The sequence below is a fragment of the Pinus tabuliformis genome, chromosome 5_2 (genome assembly GCF_031772625.1).
Source record: "Pinus tabuliformis cultivar Carrire ecotype Pingquan chromosome 5_2, CPIR1, whole genome shotgun sequence".
NCBI lineage: Eukaryota > Viridiplantae > Streptophyta > Pinopsida > Pinales > Pinaceae > Pinus > Pinus tabuliformis.
In genome coordinates this window covers 368,800,974-368,828,308 of record NC_142306.1, presented here as the reverse complement: position 1 = coordinate 368,828,308, position 27,335 = coordinate 368,800,974, and the positions used below count along the sequence as shown (strand labels likewise).

The window sequence follows — 27,335 nt, the reverse complement described above, 5'->3', positions numbered from 1 at the left end:
TTTTCACATAGACAATGACCTTCCTGTAGCTCGCATGCTAGTCTACTTGATACAACACCATCCATAGAGCTTGGGTGACTTCTCATATAGTGCCACAGTAGATTTGTATAAACCCTAGAGAATGTCAAGCGCAAGCTTCGACCTTGTGATCCACTTGAGCGAGGGCTAGCAAATATCAATTATAGCTTCTGTTTTGTGTCCTTCAATAGTCTTTCAACTTTGTTATTCTTCTTCGTCTTGGGTGTAAAATGAAGTATTCCAGATTAAATGTGCTGAATCTTAGAGAGTTGCCACAGTAAGGTTGATGCTACAGTTTGGATTGTCTTTCTTTTCTTGCTTTGAATGAGGATACACAGTACTTTGTAGATTGCAAAGGTGATGGCTTGTGTGTTTGCATCTATACCACACAGATTCGTATCACAAAGAAGGAGATATGTTACAAAGCTTGCATCATAATATAGATTTGTTCCTTTTGTGTATTTCAGATCTTAGAACCATCATTGAAACTTCATAGGTGCCATAGAGAGCATGCTTCATTGTAGGAAAAGGTACCAATGGAACTTGCATCAACATAGAGAGATATGCCACAAGAACTCGCATCACTTCTTTTCTTGCTTGAGCGAGTGCATATATTCTTCCTCCTAAAATTTGGTCTTCATCCTTCCTTTTGTGCTCAGATGTATGTTGGGGGATGATTCTTCTACTAGCCCAGACTTCAAGTGCTTCTTTGATTTTCCTTAGCTCTGAAACCATGTTGAAATTCGAATACAATGTAAAATTTCTTATCATGGTAATTACGTGTGACTGATATGCATTCTTCTCTTAGTATTTACTTTGATTAGTTATGTCATCAAGCAATTACACATTAACAAGATATAGAGATCATAGTGCTCAAGAGACAAGAGACCAAAAGTTAGGCTAGAGGCCAAGGCAAAAGTTACCCACAAGGGGAAAGCCCACCAATCCTTTCCTTATAGCTTCTTCATCAACAAGAGAAATCCAAGTCAAACAAACCAATGATCCAAGTGCCAGGTCAGCCTTCCAAAGTCTGCTATAACTCCATCAATAAGTCTAGTCACAAAAATGCCACATGTCTGTCCTTAAATGCCATGTCACACAGAGATAGAAGCTTCCATCTAAGTTACCGGAAACGGCTGCCTGAACACAGGAAACGCCGTTTTACGTTTCTGATACGTATGCAGTACGGAAACGGCAAAAAAACGGCTTAAAAACGTTTTGGGTGCCGTTTTATGATTTGGAAACGGGCCGTTTTTTCCCTAGCCGTTTTCCAGAAAAAAACCTCCCGTTTAAAAAAAAAAAATACGTTTCAGGGCCTTGCTGTAGTGAAGAATGACCAGATTGGATGCAAAATCCAACCTCCACACGGATATCTAACCTCTGTCCAAAGTGTGAGGCCTGCACACTGTTCATATTTCAGAATTTGTAGAAGGGGCAAATTCAAACCCTTTGATGGTATTTTTTTTGAATGGGCCATTTTATTTGGAGGAATTTATATACTGCGGCAGTGATTTTTTTTCAAGGGTTAAATGAGCTGTCCTAAAGGCTAAAACATACTTAGGTGACCTAACCTTAGGTTTTGAAAACTTGGATTGATTATATTCAGAACTGCTAGGCCAACCTGTGCATATATACTTAGAGCTGACCCGTTTTCTGAGCTGAGTTTAGTTCATGTGTTTTGTGTGTACTTTGAAAGGAAAGAGATGCTGAGGTATCTTGTTTTGTTGGGGGTTGGTGTGTCCACTTTGTTGGGACAATCTTTAGACTCCAGACTCTATGCCAAATTCATATTGTACAGCAGTTCCCCAAATTTTTGTCACAAGATAATAGCCATTGAATGTTTCAACTTTCATAATGTACATTCACATTGCCATTAATTGGCATTTCCATGGTAACCTTGTACAGACAAATTTACACTGTACAGACTTAAAACTTCAAAGTTCAGTCTTCAATCTTGAATCGACAAAGTGGAACTGTGGAACACATACATCTAAAAGTACAGTCAACATCTTGATATTCAAAAAAGATTATTAAACTTTAAAAGAGAGTTGTGAAACTATTTGCAGCTAAGTAAGATCTTAAATTTATCTAAAATGATGGTAATATATGTGGTGGGAAAGTGTTTGCTCATGCTCAGTGCTGAGGTACCTTTTTCTTTATTGCTGGTGTTTCTGCTACATGCATTCACGTCATGTAATCCTCTAGGCAAACCAGTAAATGAACTTCCTTGATATTAGATAACTTGATGTTTGAAATTTGAAACAAAAACTTGATGATATGTTGAAACTAGAAACTTGAATCATGAATGTTATAATAATCGTTAATGATGATGGCAATGTTGAATGTTTATGCCATATGGCATATGTTGAAAGTTGAAACTTGAATTGATGATGATGAATCATGAATCATGATAGATCATAGATGATAATTTAGATTCTGAAATATGAATGGTAATATGAATTTTTTATTTTTAATATATATATATATATATATATTTTTATATATTTATTATGTGCCGTTTCCTGCCGTATCGTATCCAGATTTTTTGAAAATTTGCCGTATCCGTTTCAAACCCCGTACCCGTATCCGTTCCCGTATCCGTTTTCTGGTAACTTAGGCTTCCATAAATACTGATATAATGGTATCTCAGGTAGCTCGCATTCATAGAAGAAACAGTGCATGGAAAAACTCAGATGTATGCCTCCATTAGCGCCTCAGAGAATTCACATATAAGCCTCAAAATATTTCGCATTGCTGCCTCAGGTATCTTCGTGTCACAGAGAGGAATATGCCACAAGAACTTCGCATCACAAAGATATAATATGTCTTGGAAACTCACATTATAGAGATAGATGATGCCATTGAAGATACGCTTTCTCATACCTCAGATTTATGCCACAAACCTGAATTATCTTACCACAGAAGAGATCTGAAATTGATGCCAAATGATGGAGGATTTGTGCCAATATATAGTTGTTCGATCATATGAAGAGACATGTCCTTTGGGCAGGCCGAAATTGATGCTAAATGATGGAGGATTTGTGCCAATATATAGTTGTTTGATCATATGATGAGACATGTCCTTTGGGCAGGTCGACTTGGCAACCTGGACAAACAAATGACGCTTACAAAAATTCAAAATTTTCTTCTTTTCATAGGGTCACAAAGAACATGCCATTTATTTTTTTCTTTTGACCAAAATAAAGCATGAAGAATATGCTTGATAATAAAAATAGTAATAACAATTTTTCTTATTTTTGTTTTTACATAAAATACATATTGACGCAAGTACAACGACAATTATGAAGATCGAACCTAGTTACAATTCCAATAGCCGCTGCTACTGGTGCCATTGACTAAGCTGCGCCTCAACTCCTCCTGGGTAAAATCACACCATAAGCGATCCCAATCTGGAAGTTTATCTTGCCCAGAAATTACTTGGATGAACATACTCGATTCCTTTGAGAATCCATTCAGTGCTACACACATTAACACATTGTCATTTGGCTTCTTTCCTACTACAACCAATTTGTCTTTGACAAATCGAACTCTGGTGAGTTAGGAAGTTACGTTTTCACCCTTAGGCATCTTGATGGTCCTAAACCTCACCTTGAGAATCATCTTCCTATTTTTTGAAGGATCCTAGTACAGTTTTACAATGGCATCCCACATTTCCTTCGTTGTCCCTTTTTTTGAGAAATCAATGCAAGTAGATTAGGGTTTGATTCCTCTTACTTGATAATTACTTATGAGTTATGTTGGCTTCTTTTACTTCTTTATTATCTTATCTTTCATCAAGCAATTACCATATTATGTGTGTATGAAGATCACAAAAACACAAGACACAAGATGTAGGCACTATGCCAGGGCAAAACGCCCCTTGAGTGGAAAACCCAGTAAAAAAATTCTTTTCCTTCAATAGTATTCTTTGAGACTCTTCAACCTAGACATAGACCAAACCTTCCCTCCACACTAAGTCAACCCTTCCAAATCTTCGACCCCTTTGCAGCAGCACTTCCACCCTAGCAACTTTGACTATGCAACAACTTACAACATCAGGCAGCAATTGGCCTCAACAACACTTGGAAGGCTTCAATCTCCCAAACTAAGGCATGAAAGAGAGAGAGAGTAGCACCAAAACTTCGATTTCTTCCTTCTCCTTAGATTTGACCCAACTCACAGTTCTTTTAGACTTCTTTGACCCACTTCGCACTTTTCCAGCTTCACTAGAGATATCGAACTTGCTTGAGATGAGATGCTCCAAATGAATTCAATCTCCTTCTATTTATAGGCTCCAAGTGAGGTCGAATTGGTGTCCCTTAGGCCAACTTGATCTCCTTTAGGCCGACTTGGTGTGGAGGTTACATAAATTATATTTGACTCAATAATAAACCTTTTTACATGATTCCAAAGCCCAAGAAGGGTCTCTTTAAATGTACAATGACTCTATTGACTCAATATTAATCCTAGGAGTCCACAATGGGGACTTTGACTAATATAATGATGACCCAAGCATGAAACCCATGCTTTAATAAGTCATTGATACAATAATAATTTTTTTTCTTTATTCTTTTGACAAGTACATTACATGAAGACTCAAATAAATTAATGAAGACCGAACCTAGTTATATTTTCCAACACCTTTTTCTGACATATGTGGAACAATATGGTCCTTGACTCCATCAAGGATCATCCTCTTCATTTTGGGATTCTCCTTTTTTATAGGTGGCATGTTGTTGTGGATTTGCCAGTATGACAATCGCGTTCTCCGCATACTCCTTTAGACCATACTCATCCAGAAGGAATGACATTCTGGCCTTTCATACAACAAAATTGGAGGCTCCATCCAACCTGTCCCGATCTCTCAATCCTGCTGTGGCCATCTCTGGAAATTTGTGAAACTAAAATAAGATGGAGAATAAATTGAAGAAATCGAACTGGGTTAAAATTCTCAGCTTTCTCTTCTTGTGCCTTGTGCTGATTTACTTATGCAAGCCCTTGCACCTAGATCAACTCTGATACCATGTGAAATTTCCTTAATTGCAACAACCGAAAATTAATCTTCTAACTTATGTAGTTAATTTGTCTTCAGAAATTATTACCACAAATAATGATTAATTCGCTACTGCAATCTTCACAAATAAAATATCGGAATTGAAAAAAATAATGCACACATAAAAATTTGACACCGGTATTTTTGGACAATATTCCATGGAAAAACCCCAACATGGGGAAAACCAATTCAACAAATGAGGGTTTAATTATTAATCTTCAACAATTTGAGAAATACAACTGCTTGCCTCTCACTGGCAAAGCTCTGACAAATGATTATTTCCAGAGGCAAAATAATCTGGAAACACAAGTTTCTTCTGCAAAATAATTTCGGCCTCCCTTAGTTTATTAACACCTCCTCTCGGCAACTTGCATTGGTGACTTGAAATGCGGACTGGCTCCTTTGGAAAATTTGCTCAGCCTCTGGGAAAATGCCCTTGCAAGTAAAACTGCCTCCAGCACTTCTCTTGACCCACTTTCTTTGCTTCCGGGTGATAGATCTGGCACTGACACACTGAAACGAGCTCTTTTCTGTCACTTAGACTGGCTATCTAGCTACTTACACTACTGAATTTGGCCTCCTCTTGTTGAGAAATCTAGGGAAGGAAACAATTAGGGTTTCTTAATTGATTTCTCATTAAACTTGACACTTTCTTATGATATTATATTAGTGCTTCTTCATTATTATGTTGTTCAATTTATCATCAAGACAAATTCCAACAGGAAGATCACAATGCACATAAAAGAACACCAAAGATAGGCTCCAAGTTAGGGCAAAACCCCACATGGGGAAAACCTAGAAAGTCTTCCTTATAGAATCAATTCAATGAAGACTTCCAAGACCTTGACCCAAGACCAACCACCCAAAAGATAAGCTAGCCAAGCCCCAACGAAATTTCTGCAAAGTCAGATATGAGGAAACCCTAGTCTTCTCCAAGAAACTCGCACGTGTGAGCTGTAGAGATGTCAAAACACGAAAAATTTCGTCCCTCATGTTCTTCGCTGCCCTTTTGGCTACTTCACTCCTCTTTCTTGCTCTTCATCAGATCAGAAAAACTTGTTGCTTGTGTGTCTTCTTAATGAGGTCAAACTCTTCTTTTTATAGGCTTCTTGAGGGTGGATTAGGCCTCTTCTAGGCCGACATGAAGGGGCTGGCCGACTTATCTTTTGGTGGCTTCTAGACTTAACTTTGTACATAAAATATATTTCTTTCTTTTGATACTTGAGCCACACAAGGGCTATTACATCATGACTTGACTCTTTGACTTTGCACAAGACCCTAGAGCACACAATGGGTGCTTGACCTAGGACAATAAACCAATGGGCAAGAAACCCATTTATAATAAATAATTTTTCTTTTACAAGATAAATATTTTCTTTTTTTCTTTTTTCTTTTGACAAGTGCAATGATTACATGACATCATTACAATTATGAAGACCGACACTAGTTACATCTTCAACACCTCTTCTATAGGTAAACTTGACCTCCTTTCTAATATTTGGAAACTAGAAATCATTGTGGAAATCTCCTCTGGAAATCTTCTCCGAAATTCTTTGTTGAAACCTTTCTTTTGGTGTCCCTCTTTGCTTCAGCTGTACCCTTGCTAATCACTGTAGCTGGGTAAGTCGAATTGCTTGAATGATCTCCAATGTTCCATCGACTTGCTCTTATAATCTCTAGTTGAGCAACCAATGGCTACGATCTTATGACAATCGATGGCTAAGATCATCTTGACCCCATCAAGTGACTTTTCCATAAGTACCTAGAGCAAAATTGATTTTCCTCAATTAATCTGATTTAATTAACCAATTTTCCTAAGACTTAGGGAAATAATTAATAATTGGCTAAATAGTCTAATTGACCTTTTCTGGGCATTGGAGAAAATGTGTTCCTTACCCTCATCGACACCATAGAGACTAGAACACCTGTCTGCTGCTACCAAAAACTAACATGGTTATATATTAACTTGGGGATGCTCCTAGCCATATCAATCACCTTCTTGATGAAGGAGCGTTTCCCCATATCCTCAGGCATCAAATTGATACAATGTGTAGTGCATGGAGTGCATAACAATGAGCAGTGCTTGTCCATAAGCATCTTATTAGCAGCCACATAATTAGCTGTATTATCTGTTATGATTTGCACCAGATTTTGCAGACTAATCTCCTAGAGGAACCCATCCAACAACTCATATATCAATGCTGCATCTTTTATATGTTCTGATGCATCCATCGATTTAATAAACATGGTACTTCTAGGACAATGTGCCTAGAAATTTAAAAGGGTCCTACCCTTCCTATCTATTCAACCATCAAACATCACTGTCCATCTAGTGACCTCCCATGATTGCTTCAACTCTACTAATCTAGAGTTGATGTCCTCCTTTTCTGCTTGAAGGATTGCCCCCTGCAACTCCTCATATGTAGTGCTTTTGTACTCTGGTCCCACAACATCAATAACATCACACATTGGCTGCAAAAATGGATTTTTTTTGGTGATGTTGAGAGGTAAGTCACTCTAGAAAGACACTTCCCCATAATCCTGTTTGCTTCTTGTTTCTTTGTTTTTTCATCACTGACTTGATTGAAGGATATACTCTAACTTTGGTTTGTGGAACAAAATATGATGACTTCTCAGTAGGTGAAGCTGTGGAGCCCCTCCAACTACCCTCAGGCTCAGTCTCAAAGGTAGATAGCCTTGAATATCTGCCTGCATGTTCGGCCTTGTTTGCAACTGCCTCTTCTCTCTTTTTGCCCTTCGCATAAAATGCATCATAAGCAGCTCTCAGAACCTCTAGGCTAGATTTAGGACAAAGCCCAACATCATGTCTGGGGATTTTTGCCAGATGGTATTTCTTTCGATAAATTCCTCCTGTCATATGCAGCCCACACGATTTCCAATTCAATGTTTGCCAGTTTGTCCCATTTTCAGGTTCCCCATACTGCCAAAATGGGTCCAAGGGCTTTGGCATATTTGCAGTGGAATTTAATGGACAGCTTCAAATTTCAATCAGGGCACCAAAAACACAAAAAAATGGCATTAAACCCCTGATACACAAAAAATAACAGCCTCCTCATTTGAAAAATCAATTTTTTAGAAATTTAAATTAGCTTATTTGCAATGAAAATGACATTAAGAGGGTGCATAAAAAAGTTAAAAACATAAAGCAAGCTTTCTGTCCAAATATGGGAAAAACCCCTTGCATTGGTTCAACTTCACAGGCATGAAAATCATAGCAAATGACACAAAAAAAAAGAAGGAAAATGTTGGTAGGCAAGGGGCAAGCAGGCATATACCTAAATGTATGGAAAAAATGATTAACATGGGGGTATTTAAGAGCATACCTATGGATGGAAGAAGAGAAGTCTGTCTGGCTGATTTGGCAAATGATCTGGAACCTTTAATCCACAAAAAAAAAAAACTTTGTTGGTGATGATAATGGTTGTTTGGCCGTCAATCCCTCCTTGAAAATCACCACAAGCTCTTCTCCTTCCTTCTCCAACAGCGAAAAAAGAAAAATGACAAGTAAAAACCCATATCTTGCTTTCAAACCCCACGGCTGTGCCTTCCTGGCGATTTTTATGGTCATGATGACTTTTTCGAAAGAATCGTGATTTTTTCAAAAGTGAAAAAATCACCATATTTACTAGCCGAAAAATTGGGGTTTGGGAAATCAGTGATTTTGAAAATCGTGATTTTTCGCTGGTTTTAACAACACTGGTAATAATTATTCTCCACAAGTAGCAATGATACAAATGAGTTGTAATTTGTAGGTGGTAAACTGGATAATAGGTTTTATCACCTCTATCTCATTTGCTATCTGATAAATGGCTCGGTTACAAAGTTTTTACTCCTTCGAGAGGGTTGAGGCAGGGATACCCATTATTTTCTGTCTTGTTCCTTCTGGTTGCAAAAAGCTTGAGCAGAGCATTACTAGAAGCAAGGAGATCAGAGACAATCAAAGGGATAAAGACAGGTAGATCCACTGCATTGACACATTTATTTTTGTTGATGACGTATAGCTGTTTACTGATCTCTAAGGGATGCCCAACAGACTAAAAGAGGTCTCAGACACCGATTGTATTGCTACAAGAAAGGAGGCGAATATGCTAAAATCTACAAGTTTCTTCAATAGATTAAGGGAGGAATGAGAAAGATTGATTCAACAGGCTTTTTTATTCTAAAAGATAGATTTACAGACAGGGATTAAATACTTGGGCTTTTTACTGAAACCAAATAGAAATCGGATGAAAGATTGGATCTAGCTTGGAAGTAAAATAGACAAAAGGTGAGCATGTGGTGCAATACATTGGGATCCCTGGGAGCGAGATTACCTCTGGTTAGATCAGCACTTGAAGCAATCCCTGTTTATTGGCATACTCTGGCTTATATTTTAGGAGTACTTGAAAAAAGCAGGAGAGTTCTCAAAGTCTTATAGATTGGAAGTAAGGAAAAGGATGGTATACTATGGGTCAAATGGTCTCATTTGTCAAAACCAACAGAAGAAGATGGATGTGGTGTAAAGTATTTCTGTTTCTTTGGGAAAGCATTAGTTGTAAAATGTGTTTGAAGACTAATCTTTGAGGAAAATTTGTGGAAACAAGACATTTGTTAAAAGTAAATCGACTAAACAAAATAATCAACATCATTCTCAAAATTTGATGAACTTTGGATCTGGACATCTTTTTTGACTTTGGTATTTCATACTCTCTGTTTTGGATTGGTACCATCTATACATACTTATCTTGTCTTTCGTTTCTGATTGGAGATATTCCGTCTTTTAAATAATAATACTGTTTTGGACAGATTTTGGGCTTTTCACCTCTGGAGTTTCCTGAATGGTGTCTGAAAAAGATGAAAGTTGAAACTATCAGATAAATTTTGAAACTGTAAATGTTGAAATTAGAAATAGTATTTTATTTTTCCTGTTAATTTATTTTTTCTAAATCTAGAGGCAAATCAATTGGTGATTATGTTACACTGTTTATTGGGGCATCTTTCCTTATTATCTGAATAACACTGAGTAATGTATCATTGTATCTTTCTAGATGTGAGATTATTTTACATTTCACATGCTAAGACTTGCAACTGCTAATGTGTTGATGTTACATCTGAACAGATTATGACCTTCAATATTTCTTTGGTTGTTCATGGGACTGTCGCTGAGAATGATGGCGTGACTGTAAGAGCAGCACTGTAGGACTCATTTAAATGTTATTGATAGTATTAGCTGAGACCAAAGGATGCATTTAATAACTAAGTTATGCAGAAATTGCTCAATGCTGTTTTGGATTTTCTTGTGTCCATTACGAAGGGCGATAAAGGATCATGACAAGCTATTTTTTCAGGTGGAAGTTGATCCATACAAAGCTGCAAAAAGTATGGGAATATTTAAGATAATAGAGAGTCCGTTGGACATAACAACTACAACAATTATCAAAAGAATTGTAGCTAATCATGAAGCTTATCAGGTTTCGCTCTCTCCCTTTTGTCTATATATGATTTTTTACGTTTGAATGTTTACATCTGTCCTTTGGTTTATCTGTTAACCTGCTGAAGATATGTTTGTTTCCATATCAGGAGGGTGGAATTTGAATTATTAAAGTGAAACTCTCCTTTTTGGCATGTGCACATTATTGCATGGTAAAAAAATAATTGTCTATAACAATGTTTTGGTTGAAGTTTATACTGTAATAATGTGTTTTATAAACTATATTTGAAAGCTTTTCAGAGACTTTAACTTTTATTTGCCATATAGACTGTCATGATGATATATTAGAGATAACATTTAATTAATATGCCCCCATAAAAGATATTCTTCTTTCTTCAGTTTCATGAAGAGACCACCTGTAAATTTACTGTGAATAACGTGAAGACAGACATGCAAAAAGGAAATATGAAATCCAGCCTAGGCCAGGCCCCATTATTAATGGGGATTTCTTTCCCTCTTTTAAACAAATAACATTTTAATAGAGCAGAGTACTCAAAAGTTGCCTATGGTTTTATTGCAAGGATGTAGTAATGAGTTTTATAAATTTATTTGGGATCTTCTCAGAGATTTCCACTTTTATTCGCTATATAGGCTGTCGAGATGATAGATTTATTTTTAGAGATAACATTTAAATAAAATTCCTCCATAAAATATGTTCTTCTTTCTTCAGTTTCATGAAGAGACCACCTATAAATTTACTATGAATAACGTGAAGACAGACATGCAAAAAGGAAATATGAAATCCAGCCTATGCCAGGACCCATTATTAATGGTGATTTCTTTCCCTCTTTTAAACAAATAAAATTTTAGTAGAGAAGAGTACCCCAGAGGTGCCTATGGTTTAATTGCAAGGATGGGAGCACCGAAGGGCAGCTTGGTAGAGGTTTTATGGCTTGTAATATACTCCTAAGAATTTTCTATAATCCCCTGACTATATGAAATTTTATTTTTTACTCTGAACCATATGGGTTTAGTTACTATAATTTAGTTTTAGTAGATTAATATGGATCTATAATTTTCCTCTTTAGAATCTTATATTTAGTTGTGAATGTTTACTCTTAGAATATCTTGAATATGTATTGTGTCATTTTATCCCAGTCAATTGTATTTGTGACATGCCATGGCTCTCCCTAATTTTCCTTGTTGCCAAATATGTTGGTCAATGATCCACTTTATTTTCATTGTTCCTGGTTGCAACTGTAAAGAGTAGTAGTCCTAATGACTTTGTAGGTCAGTTATTGGAATCTAAAGGTACTGCACTGAATTGGATAATAGCGCAGAAAACTGGTGCCCACTGTACAACTTATTGCTCCATATGCTGGGAAGGAGAATAAAATTAATCTAGAATGTCTGTTCAAAACTGGTGGTATTTTCCATTTTCCTACAGTAAGTTATACGAGTGATAGGCCATGATGCCTCAAAATCTAGTAGGCCTTGAGAGAAGCCTCACAAGGCAAGAGCCAGACCAAGATGCAACAATGAGGTGGATTGCCATTGTCACCTCAGCATTTCTCCTCCTGCTCTTTAGTGCAATTTCATCACATGGTAGGCTTCCCAATCTTCACCTAAAGGATAGGCAAGGTACTTCATGAATGGACAAAAGGCACAATTCTCAATGTATAGGAACAATGTACCATGAACAAAGCCTTAGAAAGGCACATTATTGAAGAATGTAACTAGTGTGTGTTCATAATTGTATTGGTCGAAAGAAAGAAAAATAAATTTTTATTTTGAGAAGATATTGACTTATTAAAGCATGGGTTTCATGCTTGGGTCAATGATTAATAGGTCAAAGCCTCCATTGTAGGCTTCTAGGGTTTATGTCAAGTGTCCTTGTCCATGTCATCATGTAAAAGACCCTTCTTGGGCTCTATCTATCAAGAAAGAAATTTATTTTGATGTAAAATGAGTCATCTAGGCCTCCTCCATCAAGTCGGCCTCATTATGGGAGCTACAACCACTATAAATTGAAGTGCTACTCGACTTATTTGAGCATCCAATTCAAGAAGTTCGATTTGCAATCATAAGGAGAAGCGAAGGCAAGAAGGAAGGGTGTAAAAGGCTTGGAAAAAGGAAGAGAAACCCTAGCGAAGAAAGGAGAAACTCTAGCGAAGAAGAAAACTTCATTTTTCTCTCACTTTCCCTCACACGTGCGAAGAATCTGAAGCTGCAGGAGGGCCGAAGTTGCAGACCTGAAGTTGGGCCGAAATTCTGAAGCAGTAGGGCCGAAATTTTGTCTTTGATGCAGTATTGTTGTAGTTGATCATTGAAGCTTGGAAGAACAGTTTGAGGGCTGACTTGGTGGAGGAGGAAGGTCTTTTGGTCTGGTCTAAGGTCTTGGTTTGTCTCAATTTGATTTGAATATACTAGTGGAAGAGTTGGACTGGGTTTTCCTCTAGGTAGGGGTTTTGCCTTGGCTGAGTTTGTTTGGCATTTGTCTTCATGAAAGGAAAATAATAAATTGAATGAAGAACTAATAAGAAGAAAAGAGAAATCACAAGAGAATGTCAAAGTCTAAGAGATATCTACCTACAGAACCTAATCCATATGATGCTCTAGATTTCTCAACACACTTTGTAAAAATTCCTAATCCTCAAGGAAACCCTACTGCAACAAATCTGAATTTACTTCACCTACTTGATTTTAATTACATTCATCAAGTTATTCTTCTGAATACTGAAGCAAATTACCTCTGCAACCTACACTACTTAAATTTGATTTGCATGAAACAAGGAAACTGAGCAAAGAACAAGATACATAGGACACAGTTATTTTTGGACGAAATAGTCCCCGGAAAAACACAATGCTGGAAAACCGGTGCAGCAACTCTAAGGGTTTATTATTATGCGGGAGAAAATTCTGAACACAAATCTAGGATGCTTCAATTAGCAATCCTTTACAGAGAAAATACTAGACAAAAGGCGGGTGAAATAATCTCACCCTGCCACTAGAGAATTAATGACTGATCCTCAGCTCTGGGAGGCTTTGCGTCACCTTCTGATGGCCTCTGCGTCAAACTGCATCACCCTTGGTAGCTTCTGCATCACCCCTCCTGGGTATTACGCTGCCTCTCTGCTTTGGATCTTTTGTTGGCTGAGAATTCGATTTTCTTGCCTCCAGTCTCACACCCTGGCTTTCGGTACCCGAACTTTGAATTCCCTCTTCAGAAACTTGACCTCCCCTCACTGACTGTGTTGCCTCTGCGTCAGCATTGCCTAGGCCAATGTCAGCACTCCTCTAGATGTCTTTTGTCGTTTCTCTACCTTGTATTCTTCGGAAAGTCCTCCTCCCGAATTCTCACTGCCCCTCTGCTGCAAGATCTCCCCAATCGATTTTCCTCCTGAGAACTTCTCATCTCAGAAAATCGATTTCCTCAATCTCTCTGTGTGTTTCTAAATGAACTCCAAGCCTGCTTCTTATACTTTTCTTGTTGAGATTTCAACAACCGAGATTAAGTCTCTAATCAATGACTAAGATTAAAACATGACTTGATCCGTGTTAATTTTAGGTATGTTCTATGCTTAGAGCAATTTATTTCAATTTTCACAGTTAACTCAATATCTTTTCCAGATTAGCAATCACATGAGCATTAAAGTAAACTATAGATAGAACATAAACATATATCGCAAAAGACAAGCCAAGACAAGAGGACACAAGATGTGGCGTTAGCCAGGGACAAAACCCAATGTGGGGAACCCTTGATCAATTCTTCTTATATGCTCTTCAATAGTTCAACAAAGAGAGAGAGATAGTACGTTTACAACAGAAGTCAACTCTTTGACTTATCTAGATAAGAGCATAGATCATCTCTAAGAAGATGATACATGAGATTAGTTGAAGACATGCTGCTTCAACTAATTCTCCAAGGTGACTCCTTCACCTATCATTGTGCTGCATTTCATCATCATGCTGCACCTCACCACGCTGCACCATGCTGCACCTCACTGCGCTGCACCATGCTGCACCCATCATCACTATGTTGCATCTCATCACGCTTCATTAATCATGACTGTACCCATCATTGTACTGCATTATGTGCCATTGCTACATCATGTTGCCATACTGACTTATGTGCTGGCTGCATCTTGCTTGCTTGTTGGCCTTTGCATGCTTGCTGTAACATTGCATGCTTGGTGTATTTGCTGCTAAGTACCATACAACTGTCCCAATGTTAGTTAGTTGTCCCTTGCATGTTGCTCTCCTTCGGAGACATATGCTCAGACTGTTCTGGCAGTTTCGGCAATTATGGCTATTGCCGGCAGTTCTGGCAGTTTTGGCAATTCCGGCTATTCCCGACAGTTCCGGCAGTTTCGGCTTTTCCCGACAGTTCCGACAGTTCTGGGTTTTGCCCTTTGCGTCAGCGTTCCTGGCTGTTCCGGTTGTTCCTGGTAGTTCTGGCTATTCCCGATAGTTCCGATAGTTTCGACAATTTCGGCTATTCCCTACAGTTCCCAGCAGTTCTGACAGTTCCGGCTATTCCCGGCAGTTCCGGCTTTTCACGGCAGTTTTGGCAGTTCCCGACAGTTTTGGCTTTTCCCGACAGTTCCGGCAGTTCTGGAAGTTCCGGCTTTTCCTGGCAGTTTCGGCTATTCCCAGCAGTTCCGGCAATTCCCGGCAGTTTCGACAATTTCGGCTATTCCCGACATTTCCGGCAGTTCTGGCAATTCTCGGCAATTTCGGCTTCTGCCCTCTGCGTCAGCTTTCTTGGCTATTTCGGCAATTCCCGACAGTTATGGCTATTCCTGCTAGTTTCCGGCTTTTCCTGGCAGTTCCGGCTTTTCCCAGTAGTTCCGGCGTCTGCACTCTGGATTAGGGCGGCGTTATCCCTTAGGATCTCTCCTCCTACTAAAACCAAGTAGAGAGGAAGAGATCCCAAGTGTGTTGAAATGACTTGAAGGCCACCTCTATTTATACTAAAACGTTGAGCACAAGTGGGGTTTTTTTGGTTGCTGGCCGACCTTGACGAATTGTCCCATAACACAAATAAATTCATATCTCCATGAATACTGATCGGAATCGGATGATCTTTAGATCAATCTTACACCTCTCGATGAGAGGGATCCAAGAAAAATATTAGCTTCTATTATTAAGATGACCCACATGGAGTTTGGCCCCTGGTTGTCAATTTTAACAATCCGCCTTCTAGATCGTTCTCACCCATATTTTGATAAATACCCATTAATATTTTAATTTCCCTAAGTTTAGGCTTAGGAACCCCATTAAAAATATTAATTATTTTAATAAAATACAATCCGTGTGGAATTTCACCAAATGGTTTATGGGTTCTTTAGAATTCATCTGCCTTAGCCTCTCCACCAATTTTCAAGGCTTGAGCACTTCCGATGCTACCAAAAACTAACACTCCCTCTTAGCGAGGAAGGTGCTCTAACATCAATGTCCACTTGCATGCTACTTTGTCTCTGAAGCACCTCCTTTTTGCACTGTCGCTGCCACCAACACTGTGCTGTTGCTACTACTCTACTGCTGCCCATGACACTGCCACTCAATGTTGCACTAATCGCGATTTTATCGTAAAATTGCGGTTTTTTAAAACCAGCGATATTATTGCCCGATAAATACAACAATGTTTTTCGGTGATTTTTTTCCAAAAAATTGCGGGATTTTTTTTTTTTTAATTTATGAGGAGGAGGAGGTGACACAACCTACCCAAGCTACCCCTATCACCAATAGAGGATGTGGTCTACCTCCTGTAGCTCCTAGTTCTTCAGCTTCTAGAGCACAACAGAGTCCACTGCCAACTCCACTGACATCTACATCTAGAGGGGCAAAGGAAATCAGTGGTATTAGACTTTAGTTTTTGGTTCATTTCATTGTATATGACATTATGACTCATGATATGAGATACATTATTATATTTTTTGTTGATATTTTGAGGTTGACTTGGGACTCAGGTGTCAAGACTTACTATTTATGTCATGATTCATTGTTATGTGTGATGTAACACTAGAAATGATATTACACATCTTATATATTAGTTCTTTTATCATATTTATGTGTCAATGTATTTATTTTATGTTGTAGATGCTTTAGATATTAAAAAAATTGAAAAAAGATGAATATTTTTGTATATTACGATTTTTTCTTGATTTTTACCGATTTTTTCCCGATTTTTACGATTTTATCCCCTCGCCGATAATATCCCGATAACGATTAATGCAACATTGCTGCTGCTGCCACTACTGCATCTGTACTACAACTCCCTCTCAAATGCTGCATCAGTTATGCTGCTAGCACTGCCACCACTAACATTACATTCGTACTGCAACTCAGTTGCTGAGAGAAGCAACTGAAAAACATACAAATTAACTAAACTTAATTGTGTTCAACATAATACCATGAATGTTGGAATCTGAATGCTACTAGTTCTGACCCTCTGAATCTTCTGTGCTACCGCTGACTTCTACATTGTGCCATCTGCACTGCTGCCAACCTTGCTCTGTGCTGATCAGTCTCTGGTCTCCGGCTACTGCATCTGTCCTCTAAGCAATCCACTGCATCATCTAACACTAAGTCCATCTTGCTACTGAATTTTGGGCTCCTGTAGCAAGGATTTGATCCAAGAGGTGGACTCCTCAAGGATCCTGCCCACATGTAGCCTTCCCAATTACAGCTCAATATAGCCCCATCTCCCTCTTGGAGATGCATGGGCACTTATGACAGTCATCTTCGTCAATTTTTACTGGAGCACCCTTAGGATCATGTTTCTCGTCCTTATCCTTTTGCTTCAAAGGGCACTGGGATGCAAAGTGGCCCATCTCGTCACATCTGAAACATTTCACCTTCGAAATGTCCTTCTTTCGCTTTTGTTTCTGCTGTCCCTTTGATGCTAGAGCTGTGTTCTCCTCCTCCTCCTTGGTCTTCGTGCCACTCCCACTGCTTACATTGAGGTTGACCTTGACTAGGTCCCTCCTTAATTCTTCCTGTTGAAAAGTTGCCCACATCTCCTCCCATGAAGGGAGTCTTTCCCTGCCCAATATACTTTGGACAAAGACTTGCCATTCATCCGAGACTCCATTTAGGGCCGTCCTTACCATCGCGGTAGACTGAGGAGTAGACCCCACTGCAGCAAGCTGGTCTCTGGTGTCTTGAAGACGTTGAAGATAGGAGTTAACTCCTTCTCCCTTCTACATCAATGTCCGCTGCAACTTTTGTTCTAGGTACATCTTCCGCTGTTCGGAAGAGCCTTCATACAGTGAAGACAAGGCTTCCCACATCTCTCGGGCTGTATCCTTGCCCTGCAAGTGTGAGACCACATGATCTCGAACTCCATCGAGAATGAGCCTCTTCGCCTTCCCCTGCTCGGCCTTGTACTTCTTCCTTTGATCATTGTCAGCAGGAACAACTACAACACTTTTGACGTAGGCTTCGAGATTGTACTCCTCCAGAACAACTAAGATTCTGGTCTTCCATATGACATAGTTGGAAGCTCCTTCCAACCTGTCTTGATCTCTGAGCCCATGCGATGCCATCTCACCCAAACTGTTGAATTGACTCCTCTAGTCATTGCTCATCACTGCTGCTCGGCAAGTGAGAAATTCTAACTCTTGGCGAAAAGTTCTTTGAGGAGAAAATTCCCCTTCTATGTGTCTTCACTCTTTTTCCGACGGATTTCTGCCCCGGTAGAAACTACGCCCTTCAAGCATTGTGCTGAGGCTCTGCGTCACTCCCTCTGCCTCTGCAAACTCACGAACTGGAAATCATACCTCTCTGTCGACTCTCTCAGAGAGAGATTTCCTCAGAATCTCTGCTTCTCGGCAAGGATTGCGCAATCCCTTCAAGGAGATTCAAATTGCTGTCAAATGAAACTATTGGCCTCTCTGCTCAGCACTAGATCTGCTCTTCCTGTTTCAAAATCAATGCTCTGATACCATGTGAAAATTCCTAATCCTCAAGGAACCCCTACTGCAACAAATCTGAATCTACTTCACCTACTTGATTTTAATTACATTCATCAAGTTATTCTTCTGAATACTGAAGCAAATTACTTCTGCAGCCTACACTACTTAAATTTGATTTGCATGAAACAAGGAAACTGAGCAAAGAACAAGATACATAGGACACAGTTATTTTTGGACAAAATAGTCCCTGGAAAAACCCAATGCAGGAAAACCGATGCAACAAATCTGAGGGTGTATTATTATGCAGGAGAAAATTCTGAATACAAATCTAGGATGCTTCAACTAGCAATCCTTTATAGAGAAAATACTAGACAAAAGACTAGTGAAATAATCTCACCCTGTCACTGGAGAATCAGTGACTGATCCTCAGCTCTGGGAGGCTCTGCGTCACCTTCTGATGGCCTTTGCGTCAAATTGCGTCACCTTGGGCAACTTCTGTGTCACCCCTCCTGGGTATTACGCTGCCTCTCTGCTCTGGATCTTCTGCTGGCTGAGAATTCGACTTTCTTGCCTCCAATCTCACACCCTGGCTTCCAACACCTAAACTTCGAATTCCCTCTGCAGAAACTCGACTCCCCTCACTGACTGCACTGCCTCTACATCAACACTGCGTAGGCCAGCGTCAGCCCTCCTCTAGACGTCTTTTGTCCTTTCTCTGCCTTGTATTCTCCGGAAAGTCCTTCTCCTAGATTCTCATTGCCCCTCTGCTACAAGATCTCCCCAATCGATTTTCCTCCTGAGAACTTCTCACCTCAGAAAATCGATTTCCTCAATCTCTCTATGTGTTTCTAAATGAACCCCAAGCCTCCTTCTTATACTTTTCTTGTTGAGACTTCAACGACCGAGATTAAGTCTCTAATCAATGGCTAAGATTAAAACATGACTTGATCCGCTTTCTAGATCATTCTCACCCATTATTGATTAATACCCATTAATATTTTAATTTCCCTTAGTTTAGACTTAGGAACCCCATTAAAAATATTAATTATTTTAATAAAATACAATCCGGGTGGAATTTCACCAAACAGTTTCTGGGTTCTTTAGAACTCATGTGCCTTAGCCTCTCCACCATTTTTCAAAGCTAGAGCACTTCCGATGTTACCAAAAACTAACAATATAGGGGCCCTAGGAACCAGGGTGATGGCCATAATGATAAGGGGTAGAGCTCATGTTTGGCTTTTACCCACGCGTTATTTTTTTTTATATCCAGCCCATCTTTTGCTTTTTATGGTACATTTCTTGTTGAGAGTGGCCAAATTATGCTTTTAATTTTCTTTTTAGCTGCATCAACCTTTGGGGCGTCATTTCAGGCCTGACCCAAGGTGTGGGCAAGGGGAGCGGGAGGCTAACTCCTTGTTGACCCAATACACAAATGTGGACTCAAATGGGAAATATGTGAAAAAGGGTTATAGTGAGCGATGGGGAGTGATATGTATGGTGTCAGGAAGTGAGACCACACAACCAAAATTGGGGTTTCCCATGTAGTGCCACTCCTAAAGCTTGTAGCCAATAAAGGGGATCCCACAGGACGAGGATACAAGACTAACCACCAAGTTGGACAAGGGGACAAGAGTACAGACCAAATCCATTCTTTCTGCTGACCCCCCCCCCACTAATCCATGTCCAGATATGTCCATGATAAGTAAGCAAAAATGCCCAATTACATATGGAAAACCATACATTCGGGGCTGCAAGGCCCACCTTCAAACATACAATCATAATAGATGGGCGAGGGCACATAATGGTTGGCTCAGGTGGAGGAGAATGGTGGCACATCGAGGTATCTAGTGGCTGCAAGGGGCTACTGGCTGCTGGTTGAAGACAAATCTAGGAGAAAAATTCTCCTATGCGTGTCACCCACTGGTGGTGGGTAACAAGGATAACTCTACTCATCTTGTAAGGGGTTTTGGTTCTGTTAAATTTCATTTGGACTCTAGGGAATCCGTTCTTCTTCATGATGTTATTGTGTGTTCCGAGACTAAAAAAGAACCTAGTATCTATATCTGCTGTGGCAGATAAAGGGATGAGAGTAGCCTTCATAAGAGGAAAGAGCCTATGGAATCTCGCATGAGGGATGCTTTCACCTTGGGATCTAGAATTGAAGGACTCTCTAGAGTCAATGGAAGACCACTGCAAGCTATGGTCCACAATATCAGTGATCAAAGTGAGCTATGGCACTAAAGGTTGGCACATCTACATTATGAAGCAGTGTTGCGGGGGAGCGCCCCCCCCCCCTTCGAACCCGCTCCCGAAGCGCGCTCCGGGCGGGAGCGGCTCGGGAGCGGGTCGGGAGCGCGCTCCCCAAATCGCTCCCGATTTTCGGGAGCGCGCTCCCGTAAAAAAATTTGCGCTCCCTGGTCTGTGAGGGAGCGCTTTAGGGAGCGATCGCTCCCGCGCTCCCGGAGCGCTTTTTAATGCCCGGGAGCGATCGGGGAGCGATCGCTCCCTGATCGCTCTCGGGCATTAAAAAACGCTCCGGGAGCGAATTTTAAAAAACCGGGAGCGGTTCGGCGGAAAAAAATTCCGCCGGACCCGAAAAAACAAAAAAATTTAACTAATTTTTTTTGGTTTATAAGCCCAATGGGCCAAAAAAAATCATTTCAATGAGATTGAGCTTGAGCTTGAGAGCTGAGGAAGAGCAAAGGAGCAAGGAGCAAGAGCTGAGGAGCAAGGAGCCAGAGCTGAGGAGCGAGGAGCAAGTGCCAAGGAGCGAGGAGCAAGCTTGCAGAGGTAAGTAACTTAATCATTTAGTTAGTTTAGTTGGTTAGGTAGTTAGTTTGGTTAGTTTAATTTACCTGTTTGAGTTTAAAGATCATTAATTTAAATTAAATTAATAAATTAAATGAATTAATCCCAATAAACTAAATTAATTTGCAGATTCAAGACTCAAACCCTACAAACATCAAACACGATGGACCTGGGGATTTTTATTGGCATTTTCCTCTTCCTGGTCCCTTTTCTGGTTATTATGGTGGTGGAGAGTAGGAAACGGAGGGGGCCTGAAACTGAAGAGGTGGATGAAGAAGCCGGAGGAAGTCAAATAGGTGAAAACCCCAGTGAGGAGGATGTGGAGGAGGGTGAACATGAGGGTCAAAAAACTAAACAAGACCAAACTCCATTGTGGAAATATGTTCAGAGGGCTGAAACAGGGAGAGGGGGTGGAACCACTAAATTTCATTGCCCCCATTGCAACACTGATTACACAGGCTCATACACCCGTGCTAGAAGACACCTTTGCGGGAAAAGGGCATGGGATGGAGAGAAACAAATAGGAATCAAAACTTGCAACGCGGTGTCAACAACAGATAGAGCCAAATACTTAAAGGAAGAGGAGGACGCCCAATACAGAGCAAAAAGATCAAGGGGTTTCTTTGAAAGCTCACAAAGAACTCCTTCAGCATCCTCCCAAGGCAGTGGATATGGACATGGAGGCTCAGGGTCATCATCTTTACGCCGTAGAACCATATCAGATTTCCTTGATGAGGGGTGTAGGAATGATGTGGATTCAAAAATTTACAGGTTCCTCTATGCAAATGGGATACCATTCAATGTTCTACGCTCACCTTATTGGCACGAAATGGTTTCTGCCATAAATGATGCCCCTAAAGGATACAAGAGCCCTGGGTATGACAAGGCAAGAACTGTTGGCCTTGATCATGAAAAAGCAAAAATATCACATTCTTTGAATAAAATGACAAGTTCTTGGACTGACAATGGGGTGTCCATTGTATCTGATGGATGGACAAATGTAAAAGGCAAGCCATTGATAAGTGTTCTTGCTATGTCCCGAAGTGGTCCCATTTTTCTAGCTGCACATGATTACTCAGACAAGTTCAAGACCGCTATCAACATTGCAGAAGCATTGCTTGAAACAATTGAGCGTATTGGCCCATACAATGTCATCCAAGTCATCACTGATAATGCTCCTAATTGTAAGGCAGCGGGAGCAATTATTGAGGATAGATACCCGAACATATTTTGGTCTGGATGTTTGGTTCACACATTGAACCTTCTGTTGCATGATATTGTCAAAAACAAAAATGAACAATACCAATGGATTGGTGATTTGTACAAGAAAGGAAAAAAAATGATAAAATTTATTACAAATCATAGCAATACCCATGGCCTTTTCCGCAGTCACTCGAGATTGGAGTTGCTGAAGATTGCGAGGACTAGATTTGGTAGCTATTACCTCACCTTCAGGCGCCTTTTGAAGGTAAGAGAGGGTTTAGCTAGCATGGTATCAAGTCCAAATTGGCAGGTGTTAAAGGAAAGGGCTACAAATGTAGCTGACATTGCAGGTTTTGAAACGGTGGAGGAGGCCGCTCTTGATGGGCAGTTTTGGACAACTGTGAGACAGGTATTGGATTTCACCAAGCCAATTTATAACATGATTCGGTTTGCAGATACAGACAAACCAGTGATTGGCGAGGTGTATGAGCAAATGGATACCATGTTGGGGGAAATAAAAGACATTGTTAATAACAGAGATCCCGACTTGTACAATCTGATTCACGATTGTGTGTGTGAACGGTGGAGAAGGCTTAACCTTCCACTACATTGCTTGGCGTATATCCTTACGCCAAAATACTACTCAGATTCTTGGTTGGGCAAACTTGCAGCAGGGGGTGGTGTTAGGACCAAACCCCATTTAGATCGAGAGGTAACTAAAGGATATCTGGATGCATTAGAAAAGTTGGTGCCTGACAGGGAGGAATGTGCAGCTGTGCGCCTTGAAATAGGCAGATACTTCACTGGCAGTGGTTTGTATGGTAACTTCCATGCAATGGACGACAAAGATAAATTTGATTCTCTCACATGGTGGGAAACATATGGCGGCGACGGACTTTTGCGAAAATTGGCATTGAAAGTTCTTACACAGGTTGTAAATTCTTCTTCTGCAGAGAGGTGTTGGAGCACCTACAGTTATATACATAATGTGAAAAGAAACAGGCTCAACGAAAACCGAGCAGAAAGCTTGGTTTATGTGCACTACAATTTGAGGTTGTTGAGCCATTACTGTGATCGGGCTAATGAAGATCCCACATATAAAATTTGGGACAATCACCCTGAGGACGACAATTTGGAGGATGGCATTGTACATATGGAAGAACTAGAAGATGAGCTTGTACGGGATGAAGCTGAAGCAGCTGCAGCAGCCATGCCACCTCCACCTCCACCATCCAGTAGCAGTTCTCGGGGCCCGAGTCTTGTTCCATTGCTGTCGCCACCTCCATCGACACCCTCGCGTGGAGGCTCTAGTTCTGGTCGTTGGTCTGGGCGGGAGACTCCTAGAAGACCACCACGACCTACTTATACTCCTGGAGACTCTCGTGGCAAGGGCCACTTGTAGATTTACAGTTTACTTGTCTTTTTTAGTTTCTATTAGACTTGTCACTTTAGTTTTCATAACTGTTCAGTGTTGAGTTTTGAGTCCTTGACTCTTGACTCTTGACTCTTTCATATCATTATGACATTATGATATTTTTTGTAAACATTATATCACTGTGACAATGAAAATTTGAAGTTTGAAGTTGGGCCTTGGCAATTATAACTCATTGGTAATGATTGTGAATTATGAATATGATGCTTTGTGAAAGACCAAAGTTGTTTCATTTCATCTCATTATTCATGTTTCATTTTATAAATTTTTAACATTTCATATCATGTTAACAGTTAGAAGTTAGGACTTAGAAATATCTTCGATATTACTTCTTGTAATGGTTAAACTTGGCTTACAAGTACAACTTGTTACTTTGGTGATCAATGATGATAAATGTTATTGAATTGAATGTTATTTTAATTTATTATTTTACTAAGGTTGATGACGATTATAATTTCTAGATGATTGATGTGATATGGTTCAATGATCAATTTATGTTTTTTTATGTTTTTTATGTCTATTTCATCATTCTACATGTTTTTGTTGACATATATGTATCAAAAATTAAAAAATATAAAATATATATATATTTTTAAAAAATCGCTCCGGGATTCGCTCCCAAACCGGGAGCTTCTGAAAATGGTCGCTCCCGCTCCCGCTTCCGCTCCCGCTCCCCGCTTCCGCTCCCGCTCCCAAGTAACACTGTTATGAAGCCTTGCCTAAAGTAAGAAAGTTGGTTTCTGGGATGCCCGATGTTCAAGCTAGTCATGATGGAGTATGTCTGGGATGTGTCAGTGGAAAGAAGACAAGGGGACCATTCCCCTCCAACAAAAGCAAGACTAATGATATTCTACAACTCATTCACTTTGACCTATGTGGACCCATGCCTGTGCACTCCCTTGGTGGCTACCTCTATTATATAATCTTTATTGATGACTTCTCTAGGAAAACATGGATATTCTATTTGAAGCATAAGGATGAAGCATTTGACATGTTCAAGGACTTCAAGGCGCTGATAGAGAATCAAACAGGGAAGAGAATCAAAGTTTTTCAGGTTCGACAATGGTGGAGAATATACCTCAAATGAGTTTGTTGACTTTTGCAAGGAGGCTGGAATCAAGAAAGAGACTATTGTACCATATAATCTTGAGCAGAATGGTGTGGTTGAAAGAAAGAACAGGTCTATCATGGAAGTTGCTTGAGCCATGTTGCATGATCAAAAGCTACTGAAGTTCCTTTGGGGAGAAGCCACAAATACAACATTCTATGTTCAAACAGGGTTCCTCATCAAGCCTTGGGTGACAAGACTCCTGAAGAAGTGTTTACAGGTGTGAAGCCCGATGTTGGTCATCTAAGGATATTTGGCTGCCCTATGTATTTTCATGTGCTGAAGGACAAGAGGAACAAGTTGGAAGCCACTGGAAAGAAAGGTACGTTTGTTGGATATTGTGAAAATTGTAAAGCCTTTAGAATATATTTGTCTGGTTAAAGGAAAATCAAGTTTAGAAGGGATGTAACTTTCAATGAAGATGCTTCCCTTGGAAAAGCAAGAGACCTTTCTCTACCTCCTCTTGTTGAGAAGAAGGATTATGACATAGACCTACTAGAAGGTGCTTTTGTGCCAGAGTTTGAGAAGGATATTGTTGATTATCCCTTGGAGCCTATGGACCCCACTCCTCCAAGTGATCCCCCTGCTAGGAAGAGACCCCTTTGGCTTCGTGATACATTACAGGATGCTGAGAGACATGCTATTGCCAGAGGTACCTTTACAGAAAGCAAGAATTCATGTCGATACCAAGGGTACGTTGTAACTATGAGCTCCATCATACAGGCCGAACCTCCCACTTTTGAAGAAGCAGTGAAAGAGCAAGTTTGGAAGGATGCTATGGCTGAAGATTATGAATCCATTTTGAAGAATGATGTGTGGGATGTTGTTTTGGGACCCAAAGGAAAGCCTGTCGTGACCTCGAAATGGATATACAAGATCAAGCATGGAGCTGATGGGAGTATTGAGAAATATAATGCAAGGTTTGTGGCTAGAGGTTTTGTCCCAGAAAGAGGGAGAATATTATGATGACATCTTTGCACCAGTTGCTTGATACACTGCCATCCATTCTATTATTGCTCTTGTTGCAAGTTAAGGATGGACCCTTCACCAAATGGATGTAAGACTGCGTTTCTTCATGGCATACTATGGGAAGAAGTATATGTTGAGCGGCCTCAGGGATTCGAAGTGAAGGACAAGAAGAGTCATGTTTGCAGGTTGAAGAAAGCACTATATGGTTTGAATCAAGCCCTTAGAACCTAGTATGCCCACATTGACAGTTACCTGGTGAAGCTTGGATTCACAAGAAGCATTGCTGATCCAAACCTCTACTTCAAAGTGGTCCAAGGTATGCTTTGATTCTTGTTTTATATGTTGATGATTTATTCTTCACAGGTAGTGAGCCTCTGATGTTGAAATGTACGTTTGAAATGAATGGTCTTGGTTTGATGCATACTTCTTGGGATTAGAAGTGTGGCAAGGATCTGATGAGATTTTCCTTTCTCAAGGAAAATTAGTTGTGAAACTGTTGTAAAGATTTGGAATGGTAGAATGCAAGTCCCTAGCCACATCGATGGAGATGAATTTCAAGAAGTTATGTGGAGATGCTGTTGGACCTGACGTGGCAAATCCCTCAAAGTATTGCAATTGATTGGGGCATTAATGTTCCTTGTGAACACCCATCGGAACATATGTTTTGTAGTTAACACTTTGAGTCAGTTCATGACTGAGCCTCTTCATGCACACTGGGTTGATGCCAAACACATGCTAAGACATTTGCATGGGATGATTAATTTGGGTCTGAGATATACTGCCCTATATGTGAGGTTACATGGATACATTGATGTTGACTAGGCTGAAAATGTAATTGACAGGAAGAGCACATCAAGGTGCTGCTTTAGTTTGGGGTTTGCCATGATACCTTGGATGAGCAAGAAGCATAAGTCTGTGGCTTTGAGTACAACTGAGGCAGAGTATATTGCTGCTAGCATGGCTAGTTGCGAGGCAGGTTGGTTGAGAAAGCTCTTTGGAGAGCTATTTGAGTAGGTCCTGGATATGATAGTGATATATTGTGACAACAAGAGTGGGATTCAATTGGCAGAGAATCCCATATTTCATGACAAGTCCAAGCATATTGAGATAAGGTATCACTATATACAAGAGATGGTGCAGAGAGGAGCCGCGAGATTCAACCATGTTTCGACTAAAGAGTAGATAACATACATACACACCAAGGATTTGGCGAAAGGGAAGTACTTGGTCTTCAGAGAGCAGCTTGGACTAATGGATGTGAACCTCCTGGCTAAGGTTCCCGGTTGATCGAGAACATTGAGCTATGCTCTTCCCCGCTGTCTAAGCTCCCAGGGAGAAGAATTGGGTTGGAGAGCTCCTGGGGTTAAAGGAGATTTGGACAATAGGATAGCTGC

General features: G+C 40.1%; 1 protein-coding gene across 2 annotated transcripts in view; it reads left to right on the top strand.

Moving 5' to 3' along the window:
• LOC149158987 (ethanolamine-phosphate cytidylyltransferase-like) overlaps positions 1-27,335 on the top strand; it is a 298,370-nt gene that overhangs the window by 220,127 nt on the left and 50,908 nt on the right. Inside the window, exons 7-8 of one of the 2 annotated variants that reach the window (XR_016261737.1) lie at positions 10,191-10,267; positions 10,420-10,542. Coding sequence is in view for 1 of the 2 variants with exons in the window: in XM_089436387.1 (XP_089292513.1) it covers positions 10,191-10,253; positions 10,420-10,542 (186 nt within the window). In the remaining variant the exon portion in view is untranslated. The remainder of the gene's footprint in view (positions 1-10,190; positions 10,268-10,419; positions 10,543-27,335) is intronic. The other variant, XM_089436387.1, reaches the window with a different exon arrangement.